Source organism: Mirounga leonina, unplaced genomic scaffold (assembly GCF_011800145.1).
Source record: "Mirounga leonina isolate KUSES-001 unplaced genomic scaffold, KU_Mleo_1.0 Mir_127, whole genome shotgun sequence".
Lineage (NCBI taxonomy): Eukaryota > Metazoa > Chordata > Mammalia > Carnivora > Phocidae > Mirounga > Mirounga leonina.
This window is the reverse complement of record NW_023270316.1, coordinates 75,481,329-75,500,708: the sequence shown is the minus strand read 5'-3', so window position 1 is coordinate 75,500,708 and position 19,380 is coordinate 75,481,329. Positions and strand designations below refer to the sequence as shown.

The 19,380-nt window shown below is 37.5% G+C and overlaps 1 protein-coding gene across 1 annotated transcript in view; it reads right to left on the bottom strand.

Annotated features, from left to right (window-relative positions):
- MTMR6 (myotubularin related protein 6) overlaps positions 1 to 19,179 on the bottom strand; it is a 34,960-nt gene extending 15,781 nt beyond the window's left edge. The window contains exons 1-6 of the mRNA XM_035003673.1: positions 19,017 to 19,179; positions 9,438 to 9,554; positions 5,335 to 5,497; positions 3,950 to 4,107; positions 3,332 to 3,460; positions 368 to 502 (exon numbers count right to left, since the gene is read on the bottom strand). Coding sequence (XP_034859564.1) covers positions 368 to 502; positions 3,332 to 3,460; positions 3,950 to 4,107; positions 5,335 to 5,497; positions 9,438 to 9,554; positions 19,017 to 19,040 — 726 coding nt within the window. The 5' untranslated portion in view covers positions 19,041 to 19,179. The remainder of the gene's footprint in view (positions 1 to 367; positions 503 to 3,331; positions 3,461 to 3,949; positions 4,108 to 5,334; positions 5,498 to 9,437; positions 9,555 to 19,016) is intronic.
- Between the last annotated feature and the right edge of the window lie 201 nt (positions 19,180 to 19,380).

Sequence of the window (19,380 nt, the reverse complement as noted above, 5' to 3'; positions counted from 1 at the left end):
TGACAATTAAAAAGTCTACCAAAAAAAAGTCTACCAAAAAAATTAATAAGATTTTAATTTTTCAAACACACGCACTATTTAACATTTCTTCACAATAATGCAAGACTTCCACACCATCAAGAGTTCCCAATATAAAAATCTGTTTTTCTAAATTTATATATAAATCAGAAATAAGAAATCACCATCTGGGAAACAGGTCTCTTAAGTTGGTATCCTTTAAAAGATTGCTTTCCTCAGTATCATTAGCCTCAGTTAATTTAAAACTGGGATTCAGATAGGTTAAATATGGGCAAATTGAACAACTCTCATTAATTAAAGTAACAAAGATAATTAAACTAACAGACTGTACTAGATTCAAGACACATACTTTGGGCCTGGTATCCATGACATACATATAGCGATTGACTGGATTGGCTTTACTAATGGCTTGAAGCAAATGTTCATCCTCCAGGCACCTGGCACTGAATCCTGATAGTGGTTGACTACATCGACAAATGGCAGCCTAATTTTAAAAAGACAGAAAACAACAGATTATCCAAAGATGTCTAAAATATTTCTTTAAAAAAAAAATGCTTAAAAGAAAAACAAAAGTTAAAATCAAACATGTAATCTGTTTAAAGTTGGCAGGATAATTAGAAGACATTAACCTTGAAATCCTATTTGAATTAAACACTATGTGAATATCTTGATGTTACATAAGTTTTCCTAATATTCTCTTCTGAAAAAGTGAAATGCCTCCTTATGTTAGTTTGATGAAAAAATCTTAAGTCCTAAGAAGCAACACTTGGTCAATTCTCTATCATGTAACCTACTAAGATACTTGCACGCTATGCTCTAGATTACAAGATACTTTCAATTCAAGTTCAAGTAAGGGATTAATCAATAAAGATAGAACAGGATTTTTAAAAATAGCAACATCTGAACTCTTATATTCCAAAGGCTTTCAGATCTCCAGAAATCAGCAATATAAAATGAGACATAAAATGGGAAAAATGAACTTCAATTCAAATTTGAGTTAAAATAGAAATCTAAGAGGGTAAAAATATCTGTAAGAAATAGTGAATGGTGGATTAGATATTTACTTTTGTTTAAAGTCTTAAAAAAAGATTAGAAGATTTAGACCCATATATTTTATCTCCAATCCCATCCATACCAACTCCAACTTAACTCTACCCAATCATTCCAACCATAGTATCATTAAGGAAAAAAAAGTATACATAAATTCACATTTTAAATTCACACACAAAACCATGTGAATTTAATAAAATAGAAGAAAATGAGAATTGCTTTATAAAATTCTTTTCAGATGTACTTTCTGATTTAAGTTAGGCACGAATATCTATTTTGAGCCCAGCTTTCCAATCAACAGTGTATACAAACATGGGTGTGTCAAACAGAGGCTAAAACCAGTCATAACTCCCTATGACTTTGTTATTCCTAATTATGATTAGGAATTTCTGTTTAAAGTTTTACTTTTTACCTCTGGCTCCTTTCTAAAACCCAACTAAAGTTCTAGTAAAGACATCTAAAATGCATAAAATCAAAAGATCAAAGAGAATGGAAAAGGAGAGAAAAATAGGGTAGAGATGTTAATAAAATTTCAGGAAATGAAAGCAGATTGTACAAGCTAGTAATGACCAATTTACCAGAACGAAGAAAGCTGCCAAATTGTTACGAGTCAACAATAAGCAAGCATTTTGAGCAGCAAAATCCCAGAAAGGCTCAAGATTCGGTACCTCTGAAAGCCGGAGCTGGAGTATAGCTGAAAACAGAATTGGTTGAATATCCATATAGGGGCTAATTAAGGCTCCCAGCTCTTCCCTCGCCCTGAAGGCAGAGTTTATTCTATGAAAAGGATTAACCTGAAGACTCTGGACAATATGCAGAGATGTGGGTGGGAGTGAAGCCCTGTACCCCCCAAAACAAGAGGATGAAGTAAAGCCTACAAAACAAAATGTGAGATCCTCCCATCCGCCTTCGCACACTTGAATCCTGGACAGAACCAACACACATATTGGGATGAAAATTAACAACAGAAATAATCCAAAGATAGAGATAGCTCATGCACACAAACTTCTAAACAAGCTGTGGTACCTCACTCTTTGAATCAGATATTTGAAAGACATGAGAAATAAAATAAACAGAAAAAAGGAACTCTGAGCAACAGACAACTAATGTGGGGAGCAAAAGAATTCTTTTAAAAAAAATCCTCAATGTCTTCAGAGAACCCAGTCATCACAGCCAAGAATAGAAAAGTGTCTAAAAAGTTCAGAAAATAGGAAAGAGTTCTTAGATTTTAAAAATGGTATAGCAAAAATAAAGAGGTGGACTGGAAACAAGTTGAGGAAATCTTCTAAAAACTAGAAAGAAATGGAAAGTAGGAGACAAAATTAAGAAAAACGGAGGCTTAGAGAAGCCCACTTGCCAAGTAACACACACACAAGTACAAAGGAAAGTAACAGAAGAGAAGAAGTTCCCACAGAAATAGAGAAGTAATTTTCCAAAAGTGAGTTCCCAGATAGAATTAAAAAAAAACACGCCAAGGCACTTCACTGTGAAATTTCAGGACACTGGGGAGAAAAGATTCTAAAAGCTTCCTGATGAGAAAAAATCAGGTCACAAAGCAGTGGGAGTCAGAACTGGCATGGAACTCCACAACTTGCTAGCTGTTAGATATAGGAAAGGTGATTTACCCTCTCTTTACAGGTTGAAAGTTACAGGTAATTAGCAGAGCCTACCTTATAAAATTATCATGGGATTTCATGCATATAAAGCATCTAACACATAGCACCTTGTGGTCTACTGTTATAAGCTACAAAAGGAAAATTTTGCTGTAATGAGCAATCCCTATTACAGCATCTCAGTATAAAGATGTCTCCTCCACCTCTTCGTATTGCAAAATCCTTCTGATTGGAAGAGCTTTCTATAAAAATTGAGAGCCTGAAATACCCTTGGCTCTCTTCTTTTTCTCAATAGTTGGTTTCTCAAAACTATCGTGTTTTCCTAAATATAAGCAGTATCAAAAGAGAACCACAGGAAAGAAGAACCTATCTGTTCACTAATCTCATTATTTTTAAGTCCCTACCAGAAGAAAAGAAAGACTGAAGGAGGGTGTGGGAGGAAAGAAAGATGACAAGTATGAAAGTTTCTATATATCAGGGTAATTTTAAAATTTCAAAAACGTAATCATGAGAAAAGCCAACACTTCTCTATCAGCAACATTATAATAATGACCTCCCTATGTATAAATGAGTGTTCATTTGGATACTTAAACCTGAAAAGGGGTTATACCACATTTGTAAAATAAAAAAAGAAAATCTTCTCTTGTTACCTCTTTATTTTGATGATAATAGGAAAGAACTGGGAATCTTCCCTTGCTCCGGAACTTGGAACTACCAACAATTATTGGTTTGCTTGCTATTCGGGGAACATAAAGTTCTCTGGGATAAGTTTCACAAATCTGTAAAAATCAAATAAAACATAACCATTCTACTCACAGTTCAAAAACTATGAGGTTAAAAATCACCTTTAAAAAACTTTAAAACTTATTAAATGCAAGAACAGTACATAGCAATATATAGACAACTTGCTACTATGAATTCTGAATTTCTCCAAAGAATTGCCAAGTTGAAATAAGTCAGTCAGAGAAAGACAAATACCATGTGATTTCACTCATATGTGGAATTTAAGAAACAAAACAAATGAGCAAAGGGGGGTAAAAAAAAAGAGAGGGTGGTAAACCAAGAAACAGACTCTTAACCATAAACAACAAACTGATGGTTACCAGAAGGGAGGTGGGTGTGGGGATGGGGGAAACAGGGGATGGGGATTAAGGAGCGCACTTGTTGTGATGAGCACCGGGTGCTGTATGGAAGTGTTGAATCACTATATTGTACACCTGAAATTAATATCACACTGTATGTTAACTGGAATGTAAATAAAAAGTTACCTTGTATTCTCGGTTGGCATCAGACAGCTGCCAGTTTGAATTTGGCACTCCCATCCTCTTATATTCCTCGGCAAGGTCAATGAGCTGCCAACCCTGTAGTCGTTCCGAATCATTTTGTTTGGGATTATAAGAGAATGCATAGAGATCTTCATATTTTGCTATAGTATACAAAATACATAAATGTTACGACGCAACTTCTAGGACTTAAAACTCTACAAATAACAGTAATTTTTCAGCTTTATCCCTCCATTTTTTCTTTAAAATTTTCAAAGAGATAACTCTTATCTGAATATATTTGAACTCAATTTATTTTCTCAGTTCTTTAATTCAAACGATCATATCTAAAGGCATACATATCAATATATCATCAGCAAAAGCTAATAAACAACTTTTATATTTAATACTCTAGAGTGTAGTATTTCCTTTTCTTAAAAGTAAAGTTTTAATGACACAGACACTTCTTACCCACTACACTTCCCAAATGAGATATAAAATGGAAATACTAATGTTGTGATAAAAAACTAGAGGCGGCATATAGAACTTGAAATTGCATATATAATCCTATAGGACAGTGTTGACCAAAACTGGCAATGGTTGCCGAGAGCTCCAGAGAGCACTTACTCCTGAATAATATTAAGCCCCCGAAAGTGACAGAACCATCTTTACTGTAAGATCTGGCTTAACTTGGGACAATGGGATAAATGCTTAGGCTTCATGTGTTAGGAGAGAAGGGTGTACCCCTGCTCCTAGACCACTGCAGTCCAGGTGTTCAACAACAAAGTAACATTCAGTAACCAGTGTGCCTTGTCTCTTGGAGAGATCTACATAATTCAAGTCAAGTTGGGGGGAGAAAGCCTCCAGATCCCAAAGGCCTAGTGACAGGATTCCTCTTTCTGGCCTACACTCCTCTCACTCCCACCTCTAGTAAAGTAGGATTCACCCTCTCTTTTCTCTCTGGTCATCTCCCTTATGCTCCACTCTGGTCAATTAAATTCATTGGTCCCACTGCTACCAGAGGAGCCTGACCTTCCTTAACTTTTCATTCAGCAATCAATTTCCAAGTTATTCCCCTTGTTTGTGGATAGCCACTTAAAAAAAAAAGCTGTGCTGTTGGCTACCAACAAATTTTAAAAACATTAATAAAAATCTATGGTTTTTAAAATCTGTACTCGAAATGTTTAACTTTTTCCTTACTCTTACCTCTTCTTTGGAAACCATTCTTACGATTCAGATCAGAAGCATCTAATTATTTCCAAGTCAAACTTTTTGGAATAGAGTGCACAAGAACTTAAGAGTAACTTCAAGTATAAAGTAACAATGGCATATTAAGTATCTTAGATAATCCATCTCAAAATTAAGTAAGCTTTGGTCTCTAAAATCAGTACCTTGTTTTGACAGCTGTAGCAAAGAATTGTAAATATCATGGCAATCTCTTTCTCTGGGAACAATGAAATGCACAATCCTGAAGTTCTTGCACTGAATCACCAGTGGGCATCCAGAAGTAGTCAAAGCTAGTTTCTCTACTAAGGCAATATGGTGGTGCAATATCTACAGCATGGAAAAAACGTGATCATCATCATCATCAAAGAGCACTAAATATCATATTCTCTTCCAGAATACATAAATGTTAGAAATGCCCTCTTCAAACAAAGTACTCAAAATGTGTGACTGAATGCCTAAGCCGGAGCTACGCTCTCTGATACTTCCTCCATCACTCCACATACTCAATACATCATCAAACCCCGAGAACTGCATCTCCGACATATCTCTGCAGCCTGCCTACTTCTCTCCATGTCCGGTCACTCCCTTAGCTGCAATGCTCCCATTGTTTCTCACCTAGGTAACTGTAAGTGGCCTTTTAGGAAAGCTCTCTCCGTATCTACTCTTGACCCCCTATACTCCATTTTCTACAAGGCAGCTGAGTGACCATTAAAAAGCGATTTTTAAAAAAGTGATGTCATGTCATTTCCCAGACGGTAGGCTTTAGACTCATTTCAAGTCCCTCCCCACATCAAGTTCGAGTGACAGAGTCCTCTTTTGGCTCCTCAAATGCACCAACCTCCTCTATATACACTGAGTTGTTCTTACTAACTGGGAAATTGTAGATCTACTTCTTTTTTTTTTTTTTTTAAGATTTTATTTATTTATTTGAGAGAGAGAATGAGAGACAGAGAGCACGAGAGGGAAGAGGGTCAGAGGGAGAGGCAGACCCCCCGCCAAGCAGGGAGCCCGATGCGGGACTCGATCCCGGGACTCCAGGATCATGACCTAAGCCAAAGGCAGTTGCTTAACCAACTGAGCCACCCAGGCGCCCGTAGATCTACTTCTTCACCTAGGAACTCCTAGTATTATTTCTGGCCTTTGTTTAAACATCATCACCAAGAAGAACAGCCTGACAACCCCCATGGCCTTTCCCAAGTAAGTTAGGTCCTGTCCATTTTCTTATGCCTATACTTTTCCTTCACAGTACTTAGAACATGAGTAATTCCTTGTATAGTGAATGTCTATTTCTCCAGCCAGATGTTGAGAACTTTGTAAGGAGCAATACTACAGCTAAGCTGAGCACCATTCTATCTCCAGTATCTGGAGCATTATAATGACCCTCCTCAAATTAAAAAAAAAAAAAAAGTTTCCAATGTCGTATCTTATAAATCCAAACTTAAAACTTGACCAAACCAGCAATACAAGTATCATTGCTTATACCTCCATCACAATGTTTATTGAATGAATAGAAAGTCCTACTATAAACTCAATACTTGATGGCATTTTAAATGATTATCATTCATACCAGTTCTAATATTGTTTGCTACTAAAAAAAAAAGTTTTCTTTTTCTCAATACCATTCCTATGAATTTAAAATATTTATAGAAAGTTTTTCTAGAAAATCAAAGATCTTAAGAGTCATGGCAGGTTCCTGAACGATAAAAACTCAATCATGGAAAGAAATCAATTCATCCCAAATTAATCTAAAACTTTGATATAAGTTCAGTAAAAAATTCCAAACTGCTTTTTGTCTTTTTCTGTGGCAGGGTAAGAGATGGATGATTATTTATATCATACATATATACTATGTAATTATAATATTAAATCCTGATATTAATCATATTAATTATATGTATTTTCTAAAGTTCACATGCAAGGTTAAATGCATAAAATTATCAAGAAAAGCTTAAAAAAGATTAATAAGAAAAGAGCTTGTTCTACAGACATTGAAAGTATACACAACACAGATATTTAGTATACACTACACATGGCCCAACTTATGGCTAAGATTTAGCACTAGTAACATTTATATTAGCAGGCTCGTGCCAAGTTACTCAAAATGATCTAACAGTAACATTTAAGTAGAGAATAAGAGACAATAAGCTACTATAATGTATCATTTTTATGATTCTAATTAAGACCCAAAATCATTTGCAAGAAGAAAATGTTGAAGAGACCTGGCTCTGCCACTAATAATGTGATCTTGAAAAAAGAATTATCTGTAAAATGAGAAAAAAGGTAAAGTTAGTCCCCGTCTACATCTAAAATGTTCATTTCTATGGATCGAGTATACTAAACAGATTTCATTCAGGAGAGATAGATGGGAATATACTGATAAAACAACAATAGGAGAGAATAACATAGATCTTTTTTCACTGCTCCCCAAACTACGTTCCCAACATATGCAAGAAGAGGTCTATGGGAAACTTCCCTGTCTATCTCTAGGAGATGGAAAACATACTGAGAAGATATTAAGGCAGATGGACAAAGGCAGGGTAGACAGAGTGGATGATAACATGACTAATGATTTAACAAGGTCCTGCTACGTAAAACCCTTGACAGTTCCTGGGCCAACACTGAATGGGGAAGAACTCTAGTGCTCGAGGGAATATAACTCCCCGAGATCAACATCTCAGGTAAGTATCTTGACTTACTTATTGCAATCGCCTATCAACTCGATGGCCTTCCTGGGGAAATCAAGAGAGTACAATAAAAGAGAGACTGTATTGGGGCACCTGGGTGGCTCAGTCCGTTAAGCGACTGCCTTCGGCTCGGGTCATGATCCCAGGGTCCTGGGATCTAGCCCCGCATCGGGCTCCCTGCTCGGCGGGAGGTCTGCTTCTCCCCCTCCCACTCTCCCTGCTTGTGTTCCCTCTCTTGCTGTGTCTCTCTCTGTCAAATAAATAAAAAATCTTTAAAAAAAAAAAAAAAGAGAGACTATTAAAAAGCTAGAGTCAATAAAGCAGTATGCTATTACACAGTGGAATCAATAGATCAAAAGAACAGAATAGCGAGGTCAAAAGCAAACCCTCACTTTATTTATGACAGAGTTGACACTACACATTAACGCATCGAAACTGTCAATAAATGGCGCCAGTATCCATTTGAAAAGAATAAAAACAAAAATGAATCCCTAAGTTATATCATCCAAGAAAATATTTCCCGTATGTGTTAACAACTTATACTTGAAATATAAAATGTAAGCTTTTAGAAAAAAATACAGGAGAATCTTTATGCCTTTAAGAATCCCTTAAGTCAGAATACAGCATAAACCATAAAAGAAAAAAATGAAAAATCTAATACACTAAAATTTTAAACTTTAATTCAAAGATGTATATACACACAAGACAAGCCACACACTGGGAGAAGTTATTTACAACACACATACCTGACAAAACATTAAAAACCAGACTCTTATAAAGCCAATAAAAGGACAAATAGCCCAAGAGAAAAAGAAAAGGAAATCTAAAGGCCAAAATATCTGAAAGGACAATTTCCTTATAATCAGCAAATTAAAATCACAATTGCACATCCACTGGAGAGGCAAAAATTTTAAAGCTAACAATATCAATGTTGCCGACAATGGTGGACAATGTATCACTTTCTACTGAGAATATTTTGAGACAACTGTTTTGGAAAGGGGCCATATTCAGTGAAGGAAAATATGCCCTTATTTTTATAAGATCCAGTAATTTTACTCCCAGGCAGATACCTCTGAGAAACTTTGGCATATATACAGGAAGTAATATATACAAAATATCCATTACTGTATTATTTGATCTACAATCAATCAATTAAAAAACACTGTAATTGTAATTTTGTACAAAAATACCATGGATGAGGTGCCCTCTCATTCTCTCTCTCAAATAAATAAATAAAATCTTAAAAAAAAAATACTGTGGACTATGCCATGTGAACTTAATATTAAATATTAAAATGTACATTACTTACATTTTTAAAAATTAAAAGGAACAAGTAGGTATTCTATAATTATTAATGCAGATAAAAAGAGTCTTGCTGTATCTTATAAAAGAGTTCCACATTCTACATGGTATCCATGTTTTATTAGGAGGGAGGGTAGAAGTGATCAGGTGACTTTGAAAAATTTTTTGTTGAAACAGGTAACTAATGATTAAATTTTTTGTACATGATCAAAATGAAATACAGCAAAAGGCCAAGTCCATTACTTAAGTATGGTAAGCAGTACAGAAGATGCCCTTCTTACCCAGGTTTCTTTCTGATGAGAGTCTATAAATAATAGATGTGTGGCCGTAAGATAAAGCGTTCCCGTTAGTGACTTGTTGCTGGTACTGAATCGGTCAAGTAATTTTACTTGCTCAACCTAAAAAAAGAAGAAGAAGTTATTTCTCATTTCAAAAGTAATACAAATTCTTTGTTATCCTAGGATTTAAATGTACCATTTTCTTTTTTTTTTAAATGTACCATTTTCAAAGCTTTTCTTCTTTCTATTCAAAAACATGAGTTTATTTAATGTTGAACATTAAATTTCACATATCTTGAGGAATATGTAAACCACATTACACAGGTACTGTTTAGAGTTAGAAATACAACCAATAAAGGTACTCTGTAAAAAAAATAACACAAATATTAAGGGGAACAGGAAGGAGGCACATGGTATAAACAGTTTTCATATTCAAGAGTCCATATATTTTTTAATTTAAATATTATTTAGTTAACATACAGTGCAATATTGGTGTCTGGAGTAGAATTCAGTGATTCATCACTTACATACAACACCCAGTGCTCATCACAACAAGTACCCCCTTAAGTATCCACCACCCATCTAGCCCATCCCCCACCAACTCCCTCCATCAACCCTGAGTTTGTTCTCTATCATTAAGAGTCTCTTATGGTTTATTTCCCTCTCTCCTATTTTTCTTTTCCCCCTTCCCATATGTTCATCTGTTTTCTTTAAATTCCACATATGAGTGAGATCATATCTATTTCTTTCTCTGACTGACTTACTTCACTTAGTATAATACCCTCTAGCTCCATCGACCTTGTCGCAATTGGCAAAATTTCTTTTGATGGCTGAGTATTATTCCTGTGTGTGTGTGTGTGTGTGTATACACACACATCTTCTTTATCCATTCATCAGTTTATGGACATTTGGGCTCTCTCCATAGTTTGGCTTTGTTGATAATGTTGCTGTAAACACTGAGGTGCATGCACCCCTTCGAATCTGTATTTTTGTATCCTTTGGGTAAATAGCTAGTAGTGCAATTGCTGGATCATAGGATAGTTCTATTTTTAACTTTTTGAGGAACCTCCATACTGTTCTCCAGAGTGGCTACACCAGTTTACATTCCTACCAACAGTGCAAGAGGGTTCCCCTTTCTCCACAACCTCAGCAACACCTGTTGTTTCTTATATATAAGGTTATTATCTAGCATCATGGAGGTAAACTACCAGAAAAATTAAATCAAGAAACAAATGGTTGCAAAGTCCAACTTAATCTCTATATTCTCCTCACCACTCCACCCAAGACCATGTTTTGTGGTCAGCTCTGTGCTTTTACTCATACTGTTCTTCCTTCCCAACATAGTCTCTTCTGCTTAGCTAAGTGCTAAGCATTCTTCGGGGCTCACTTGATGCTCTGTCTCCTAATTGGAATCCTTCTCAGAAAATTAATTTACTTACTTAATGTCTCAGCTTTGTAGTTCGTTCCTCCTGGCTCTGAATTCCCTATCACAGATTATATCGCATGCTGTTTCTATGTCCTCTAGTGGCTGAGACAGTGAGGTACATAGTACTTCTTTATTAATAGCGTGTGTGCGTGCACGCGCGCACACACACACACACACACAATGCTGCCACTGGAGAGCTGGGTTAGAGTTGGCCAGGACCGTGTAAGAGACTACTGTTTTGAAAACACAATTATTTATTGCTGTCCATTCTTTTGGGGAGGAGAAAAAGAGTAAAACAACCACTACCAACTTAAAATTGTTAATCCACATCTATAACAGCAGTTCGTAGATAGTTCTTTAACTTGTATGTCTTCAAACCAGATTACTAACAATTATCTCATTAATTCTGTACTTCCCTCCCACATATATTTTCTTTTCCCTTACTAAAATTGAAGAAGCAAAAGCCCCTCATTATGAAATTATGATTTCCAAAATAATAACTACCATGTAAAAAGCTACTTAGCTCCTCCCAAAGAAATTTAATTCCAGAGTGTTTTTTTTTACTTATAACAGCAGCTGTTCAAATAAATTAAAATTTAAATGTAAAATTAAAATACATGTTTTTGATACAAAATTTTATTTGTATGGGGAGGCAATGAATTGAATTTTAACACTTTCTGCTGGAAACTTAGAGAGATAATTTAATTTATATAGCTCAGGTCTGACAGTTGATTTGACATATAAAAATCATTATACACATTGTCCTTTAAGATAATAGGAAAACTTCCTTCTTATAAACCTGTATGAAAACTTTTCTTGGAGATCATCATTTATTTCATTATTTAGAACCATTTCTTCCTTAAATAAATAAAATCTAACTTTATTATACAACTCACCCAATTAAGACAAAGTCACTCTTCCTCTAGAGCTGCATAACACTACATAGTTCTTTCGAGCTTGTTGTCTATCAAGATTGGAAATTCAAGTTAAAAATACTCTTCCTAACACTCCAAGCCTATTTCTTGATTCCCCCAATCTCTAAATCCAAAATTATCTGAAATTCCATTTATTAGATCTTTAATTCTGATTACCTACATTCAAGTCCCAAAGCCTAGCTGTTCATCTGAATCATCTCCAAAATTCTGCATAAATACAAATCCTAAGCCCCACTCAACTTCACTCAGCCATCTCAGGAGATGGAGACCAAAAATCTGTATTTTTCTTAAAGGTTTTTTATTTATTAGAGAGAGAGAGTGTGCACGGGGGTAGGGGCAGAGGCAGAAGCAGACTCCTCACGGAGCAGGACCCCGGGATCAGACGCTTAGCCAACTGAGCTACGTAGGTGCCCCCAAAGATCTGTATTTTAGGAAGCTCACCAGGTCATTTTTATGCAACTCCAAATTAATCCCTCTTGCTCTTAACTCACATTAGGCTAGGTTCCTTCTCTATCTTTATGCTCTTCTCCCAAATATTTAAGGCTCCAGCTTGTGTAGTCCTTCCACTTTTTAAAAGCGCTTCTTACAACTATGGTCCTTTAAAATATACAACTGCATTATGGGTATATGCAAACCCCACCCCCCCACACACATACACACACATCTTTGAAGAACATCCACATAAATAGACATTTTCGGGAAAGAGAGTTTACTGATTCACTCCACCGAAATTTACTGGCCACCAACTAAAGGCCAAATTGTCTGGGTCCCATTTTCTTTATCTATAAAATAAGGACAACAATCTCTCCCTTGAGGGCTGTAGTAAGGCTGGATAATAAATGTAGGTACTTGACCCCAAGTTTGTTTGACAAACAGTAAGCAATAAAGTGCTCAGATGTCTGCAAAAATGAGTACTGTTAGTAAGTTAGTAAGCTGATGAGGTAAGTTGAGCCCTGACAGTCCTCTGTCTTAAACTAATGTTCAAGTTCAAATGGAGAAAGGAAGGAGGAGGCACATGGACTTTAAAAGCAAATTCAATATTCTAATGTGTCCTACAGCTGGAAAAAACTGTTTTCCTAATATAATATTGAAAGCAAAGCTGAACAAAATTTTCTTAACTATAACAGAAAATACAGAATTCTCAGAAGAGAGAGAACACAAAAGGGGAGAGACAATAATATTTGATGAAAAAGAAACACCTGTTAAGGTAGAGCATCTGTGTGGCAGATAAAAGGATACAGAGGATTTTAAGCACAGTAGCCATGACTAGATATGGTTTTTAAGAAGATCTTTCCAATGGCAATTTGGAGCAAATGTTGAGTAGAGAAGAGACAGGAGGTGAGTAACTAGGTAAAAGGCTAACGAAGTAATCTAAGGGTGCCTGGAGAGATATGATAAAGGCCCAGATTAAGTTGCAATAGACAGGATAAAGAGGAAGCCCATCTTGAGATGACAAAACGGATGTGAGAAGGAAGGAGAAAGAGAGGCTTCTTGAAGATGTTAAGCTTGTCAGACTGGTTGCCATTCACTAAGATAAGGTACAAAAGGAAATGTAAATCTGAGAGAAAAGAGACTATATAGGACTTTAATAAATTGAGGGTTATTACTTTAGTAAATGGAAAATTATATTCAAATCAAGAAAATATAATAGAAAAATCATTACATGACTGCTTTAATATGGCAATCGTTATATGGATATGACTGATAATAAAATTAATCTGAACATTATTCTAAAACATTTATTTAGTACTTTAGGTTCTGGAAAAACTTTAGGTTCTGAGTTTACTGATTATTCTGTTCTTAGCTGCAAATCCTAAGATAAATGTAAAAAACAAAAGAAAGCAGAGCCTTTTCTTTGCTAAAATTATCAGCATACAAATTTCAAACCAGAGACTTAGCCAACTTCTAAGCACCAACTGCTGCCTCATATTTCCCCTTTTCACCAAGGAACTGAAAATACTTTACAGATATTGCTACAGATTTTTCCCAATGCTTTCCTGGAAATGTTTTAAGTCAAGTATTTAGGAAGCAATCACGACTTCCAGGTCACTAGCACTGAGACACTACGGAAATAGTGTTAGGACCCTTTAATTATAGGTTATCACAGGCAAAAAGAGAACGGGGAAGAAGGACAAAGTTTTGGGAAGAGAAAGAACAAAGAAGAAACAGAGTAGGAAGAGGAGAATTGGAGGGTGTAGTCATTATGGTAAGGATGGGAAATGCCAATACATTACTTTGAGGGCCATTTAGTTGAATTGTTGCCAACTTTGGGCCTGCACTAAAAGGTACTCTGTGAACAGGAAGTTCAAATTTCAGCTGATTACAAAGCTGGAAATGAAAAAAGAGGATATCACAAATACTCAGTATTACATCCAGAAAATTCGGACACCAAGTGGTCTCTGGGACAAGAAAGGACGAATGGCCATCTTCAATCAATGTTCTGTAGCCAACAGTTGTACTTTACAACTACATGACAGGGCTACCGAAGTAGAAAACACACTGTCATGGCTTCTCTGACTTGTGAGCTGCCCCTATAGCCAGGCACCCATTCGCGACTCTTAGTATCATTATTCCACACTCCATAGCACTGACATCTTTAAAAAAAAAAGAGCATCAAGTTGCCTTTGCGAAGTGGAAGGTAACCCTCAAAAGGACAGAGGTTTTCATTTTTCTTTGTTCATGTATCCCAAGTTCCTACAACAGCGTCTGGCTGCATAAATCACCAAACAAAATAGATCATAAATCCAAGGACACTTTTCAGTCCTATCTTACTTTGCTTTTCTGCAGCACTGAATACAGGTGACTTTCTATGAATGGCTTCCTGTCTCACTAAGTAAAAGCAAAGATTTCACATTAGCCTTCAAGCCTTGCTGCTGTCCCCAACTTTTAATTTCCTACTGTGCTCTCTCCTTCACTCACTCTGATCTAGCCACACTGGTCTTCTTGCTGATTTTTACTAACCAGGCATGCCCAACATAGGGCTTTCGCCCTTGCCGTTCCCTCTGCTGGGACTCTTCCAGCCACCCCTTCCCAACCCCTGCCCCTATGAAGATGGCTTGCTCCCTGACCACTTTCAGTCTGTACTCAACTGTCACTATCTCTGTAAGAACTTCCCTAACTACCCTATTTACAACTGTCCTCCCCCAATCTCACCCTGGCACTCTCCATAGCATTTACTACCATCTACTATATTATTATTTGGCTTATTAACTTTGTTTACTGTTGTGTCTCCCCCAACTAGAAAATAAGTTTTGGAATGGCAAGGACTTTTGTCTGGGAACCACCATTTCCCCAGTACATAGAACAGTACCAGGCTCTAAGAAAAGGAGAGAGCAGAGGAAGAGGGAGCAAAGAAGGAAATTAGAATAGGGAAGACTTCCCTTCTTGTGATTCACCTCTTCCCATTATATCCCTAATACTCTTTCTCTGACTCCTCTTCCTCTGCTTGCCCCTTTGTAAGTATTCTCAGGGCTCTAACCTTCACACTCTTCTCCAAAGAGCCTCTACACATGTACTCCTTGCATAAACTCATCCATAAAAGAAAACATCAATGATTACCTAAACACTGACAACTCCCAAATCTATTCTTCTGGACCATACCTTTCCCCTAACCCTACACCCTCATAATAGGCTACCTACTAGACAAAATCCTACCACCTAAGTTCCTCTCCTCCATCCCCTACCTTCCTTCCAGTCCTACTCACACTGACCTACCTCACTATTCAAATCTATTAATTAATTAATTTATTTTTAAAAGATTTTATTTACTTGAGAGAGAGAGGGAGAAGGGAGCATGTCTGGGTGCACAAGTGGGGTGGGCAGAGGGAGAGGGAGAAGCAGACTCCCCCTGAGCAGGGAGCTTGATGTGGGGCTCGATCCTGGACCCTGAGATCATGACTTGAGCCGAAGGCACTTAACTAACTGAGCCACCCAGGTGCCCCTCAAATCTCTTGATTAGACAATTACTCTGTGAGGCAGAGGAGTGCTATGATTAAGAGAACAGGACTAGTATCAGAAAGACCTTGATTCAAGTTCCCAGCTCCACCTCTTCCTTATTAGAACTAGCTGTTTGAGTCAGGACAAGTTATTTAATTTCTGCAAATTTCAGTTTTCTCACCTGTATAATGGAATAATATTAGTGAGTCAAAATAGCCTTTATGTGAGGAAAAGCATTCAGGTGCTCCCCACAATCTATTGGTTCTTATTTTTAGTCATTCTTAGTTTGCATCTCTTTCCCTCTTTGTAACTGATTACACATATTTGTGTACATACACCTATGATCACACATTCTAATGACAAAAATGGGTAGCAAGCTAAGAACAAACTAGGCATTACTTTTGGTATAATTCAACTTGAGCCCTAATGGGGTCAGATTTTCTTGGGACATTCCATCCCTTAACAAACTGTAGAAAGCAGTCTTCCATATATAGTTTAGGAAAACATTCTTCCATTACATTCTGTAAAGTTCCATTCACAAACAGCACAATATCATTCGACATCAACAGATGATGTCAGCCAAAGCACTGGAGCCTGGCAGGGAAAGGAGAAAGACTGCATAAAGAACTGTCTCTGCATATTTCCCATTGTTTCCTGGCAAGACTATCTCATTATGGCGAAATTAGAGCTCAAAGTGATAGGCAGAGCTTGGAAATAGTCTTTCAGAAATTCAAATTCAGACTAGACTTGACATCTTTAGTGATGCTATGCAGTAAGTAAACCAAATGTGACCAAAACAGGATGGTATGTCTGTTCCTGAATTTTATAGCTATAAAGCCATTTAATCAGTACTCAGCTAAAATACTTTGCCTGATAAATCTCTGGTTTGTAAACAATAATAAAAAAAAATGACCATAAACAATACAAAAATAATACCACATAAATATTATTTACTTATGTCAAGAAGAGGTTTAGAGGAAAAAAGCTCTTAGAATTCATTAGGATTCATTTCTGAATATTAGTACATTTTAACAATCAGATTAAAACTAGAGAGTAATGAAAAAAATTACGACAAACTTTGGTTTAAATCTTAACTCCACCCCTCATGAGATAACTGGGCAGATTACTTCAACTCTCCAAGCCTATTTCCTTCTCATCTGCAAATGCTGATAATGTATCCAACTGGCAGGGTTATTTAAGAAATTAGTGACAACTCTCTGTCAAAATAAATATATAAAATCTTAAAAAAAAAAGAAATTAGTGACAACTGTGTATAAATTAGCATACTTGTGAAACTGTAAATAGTGTAAAGTAATATTGCACAGTTGGCTACACTGACATAGAGTTGCTCAAGAATTGGTAATTATTACTTCTCAAATACAGCTGTCTCCATATAGAATAAATAGTTACATAGAACTACTCTACAGTCAATTCTTGATCGGTGACTAAACTGCATAGTTCAAAACAGCTAAGTAAACTGAAAGCAATTCATTTTTAGTTTTGAAATACAATCATTTTTGCAGTAAATTAACCATGTCCAAGTGAAGGTTATGCAAAGTAGTATAATAATGCAATAGGCTATGTTCACAACAATCTTTTAAGTCATAATTTAAGAAAATATTACAGTTCACACAATTGTCAGAATGTACAGTGAGGTCCAGGTCTATCGTGCTCACTGCTCTACAGACAGTATCTGTCCTGTACCTGGCACACAACTGGGACCTAGTAAGTATTAGTTTAATTGCAGTCTACCTATAGCCACTTATGATTATTTCAGAGTACTGGTGGTCCTATGCTAGAAGAATAACTCAAAGTAATAAAAGAACACAACCTGAAAAGTAACTTTAATAGAAAATTATTCAGAAATCTTCTGCTCCTTAAAAAGTCATAAAAGGACCTTACTAAACCATCAGGATAGCCCACTGTGAAAAACTACTATATAATACACACTTGGCACCCTGGAACCAGGACAAGAACCTGAGCTGATGCATGCTCTAGTCCTCTTTTCCATCTCTGCGTTTTCTACTAGTTTGGTTATTTACTTAACCACCCTTCTATTTTCAAACTTTAAGAGCCAGCAACCTGAATTATACAGTTACTTTACCATTCTTCCCTTAAGAAAAAAAAAGATTTTTAAAAAGGGGTTAGTTTTTAGCATCTTCAAATATTATAGTACGTGCAATGTTATAAACAAGCTCTAACAAAATCCATAACACCTTAAGAAGGTTCGTGAAAATTTTTAATGGCATAGACCTCAAATTCTCCATGGAACAAATGAAGATAACGTATGTCGCAATTTTTTCTAAATGAACGTAACTTTAGGATGCGCGGCAATGGAGCAATGGAGTTAGGAAAACAGAGGAGTCAAGATTCACAGTGGGTCCTCTTCCTAATTCTGTTAGGCTCCAGGCGATCTTAAAATTATGTGATTCAATTCTTCTTGTCTTGGTTTATGTTTTCTCCCGCCCAAGGTTGAAGCTGAACTTAATTCTTGGTAACGTAACTTGGTAATATTTTGATGCCATTGCCTTCATTTTCAACATTTGTAATGGAATTATAAGAATATTTGTTCGTTCCTAAAAATAAATGCCTTTCGCGTGCAAAAATTAAGCATGGGATTTAATAAGATCAACTGAAAAAGAATTCCATCAGACACTTTAAAATATGGGATAACATGTTTTCCTTCTCCGTAACTCCTCTGTTAAACTGACTATTGACACTAAAGACAATGAAGTTTTGAAGCAGAGAGACGGAGTACCAAACCTAAAGGACGGGATGGAGACAGAGACAACAAAGTGAGGTGGGGCAGAGTGCTGATCTCAGCGCCTCCAAAACTTGCATCAAGAATCTGTGACACGGGACAATTCAACGTGAACAAGGAAAAGCTTACACAATATTGCAATGATGATTTGAGGACCCACCCGTTTTCCGGTCTTTAGGGAGGCGAATGCCTGAAAGCAGCTGAAGCTAAAGCAGCCCCAATTTTGCCCAAGAAAGTGTAGCGCTGAGAGGGCGGCGACCAATTTCACGGGACTCAACCCCCAGCAGCCCGAAACATCCACACCCCAACACCAAGGGCTGAAAGCGGGACTCCCACTCCCATAGGTACGGGAGGCCTCCGCACCCACCCTGGCCCGAACTGCCCCTGCCCTCCCAGACTAGGCCCGGGCAGGCCCCCGCGCGGCCGGTCCTCAGCCCCGGTCCGGCCAGCCGAGTTACCGTCGCCCCCCACCTCTGCCGGGTCAGACCATGGCTAGCGGCTAACAATTCTCCGCGTCCGACTACCTTGGTCGTACGGATGTGCTCCATCCCGAGGAGACGTCCGCCGGCAACGTGACTCACAGGCGTACCATGGAGCGAGAGAACCCGGGGAGGCCCAACGACCCAGGCCCAGCAGGAACTACCAACGGGCCGCGCGGCGGCCAGTCAGCCCGCCCCCTGGCAGCGTCAACCGCGCAGGCGCAGCCGGCGGGCGCCGTCTCCTAGAAACACTTCCGCAAACCCGCGGCCGCGGAGGGGAGAAGACGGGCGGGGCAGAGTGCCCTCCAAGGGAGAGCGGCGTCTGGCTCTTCCCGGGCCGCCGTAGGTCCTACAGCGCCGCCTGCTGGTGGAGGCTCATCACCACCAACCCCGCCCCTCCAAGAATCTA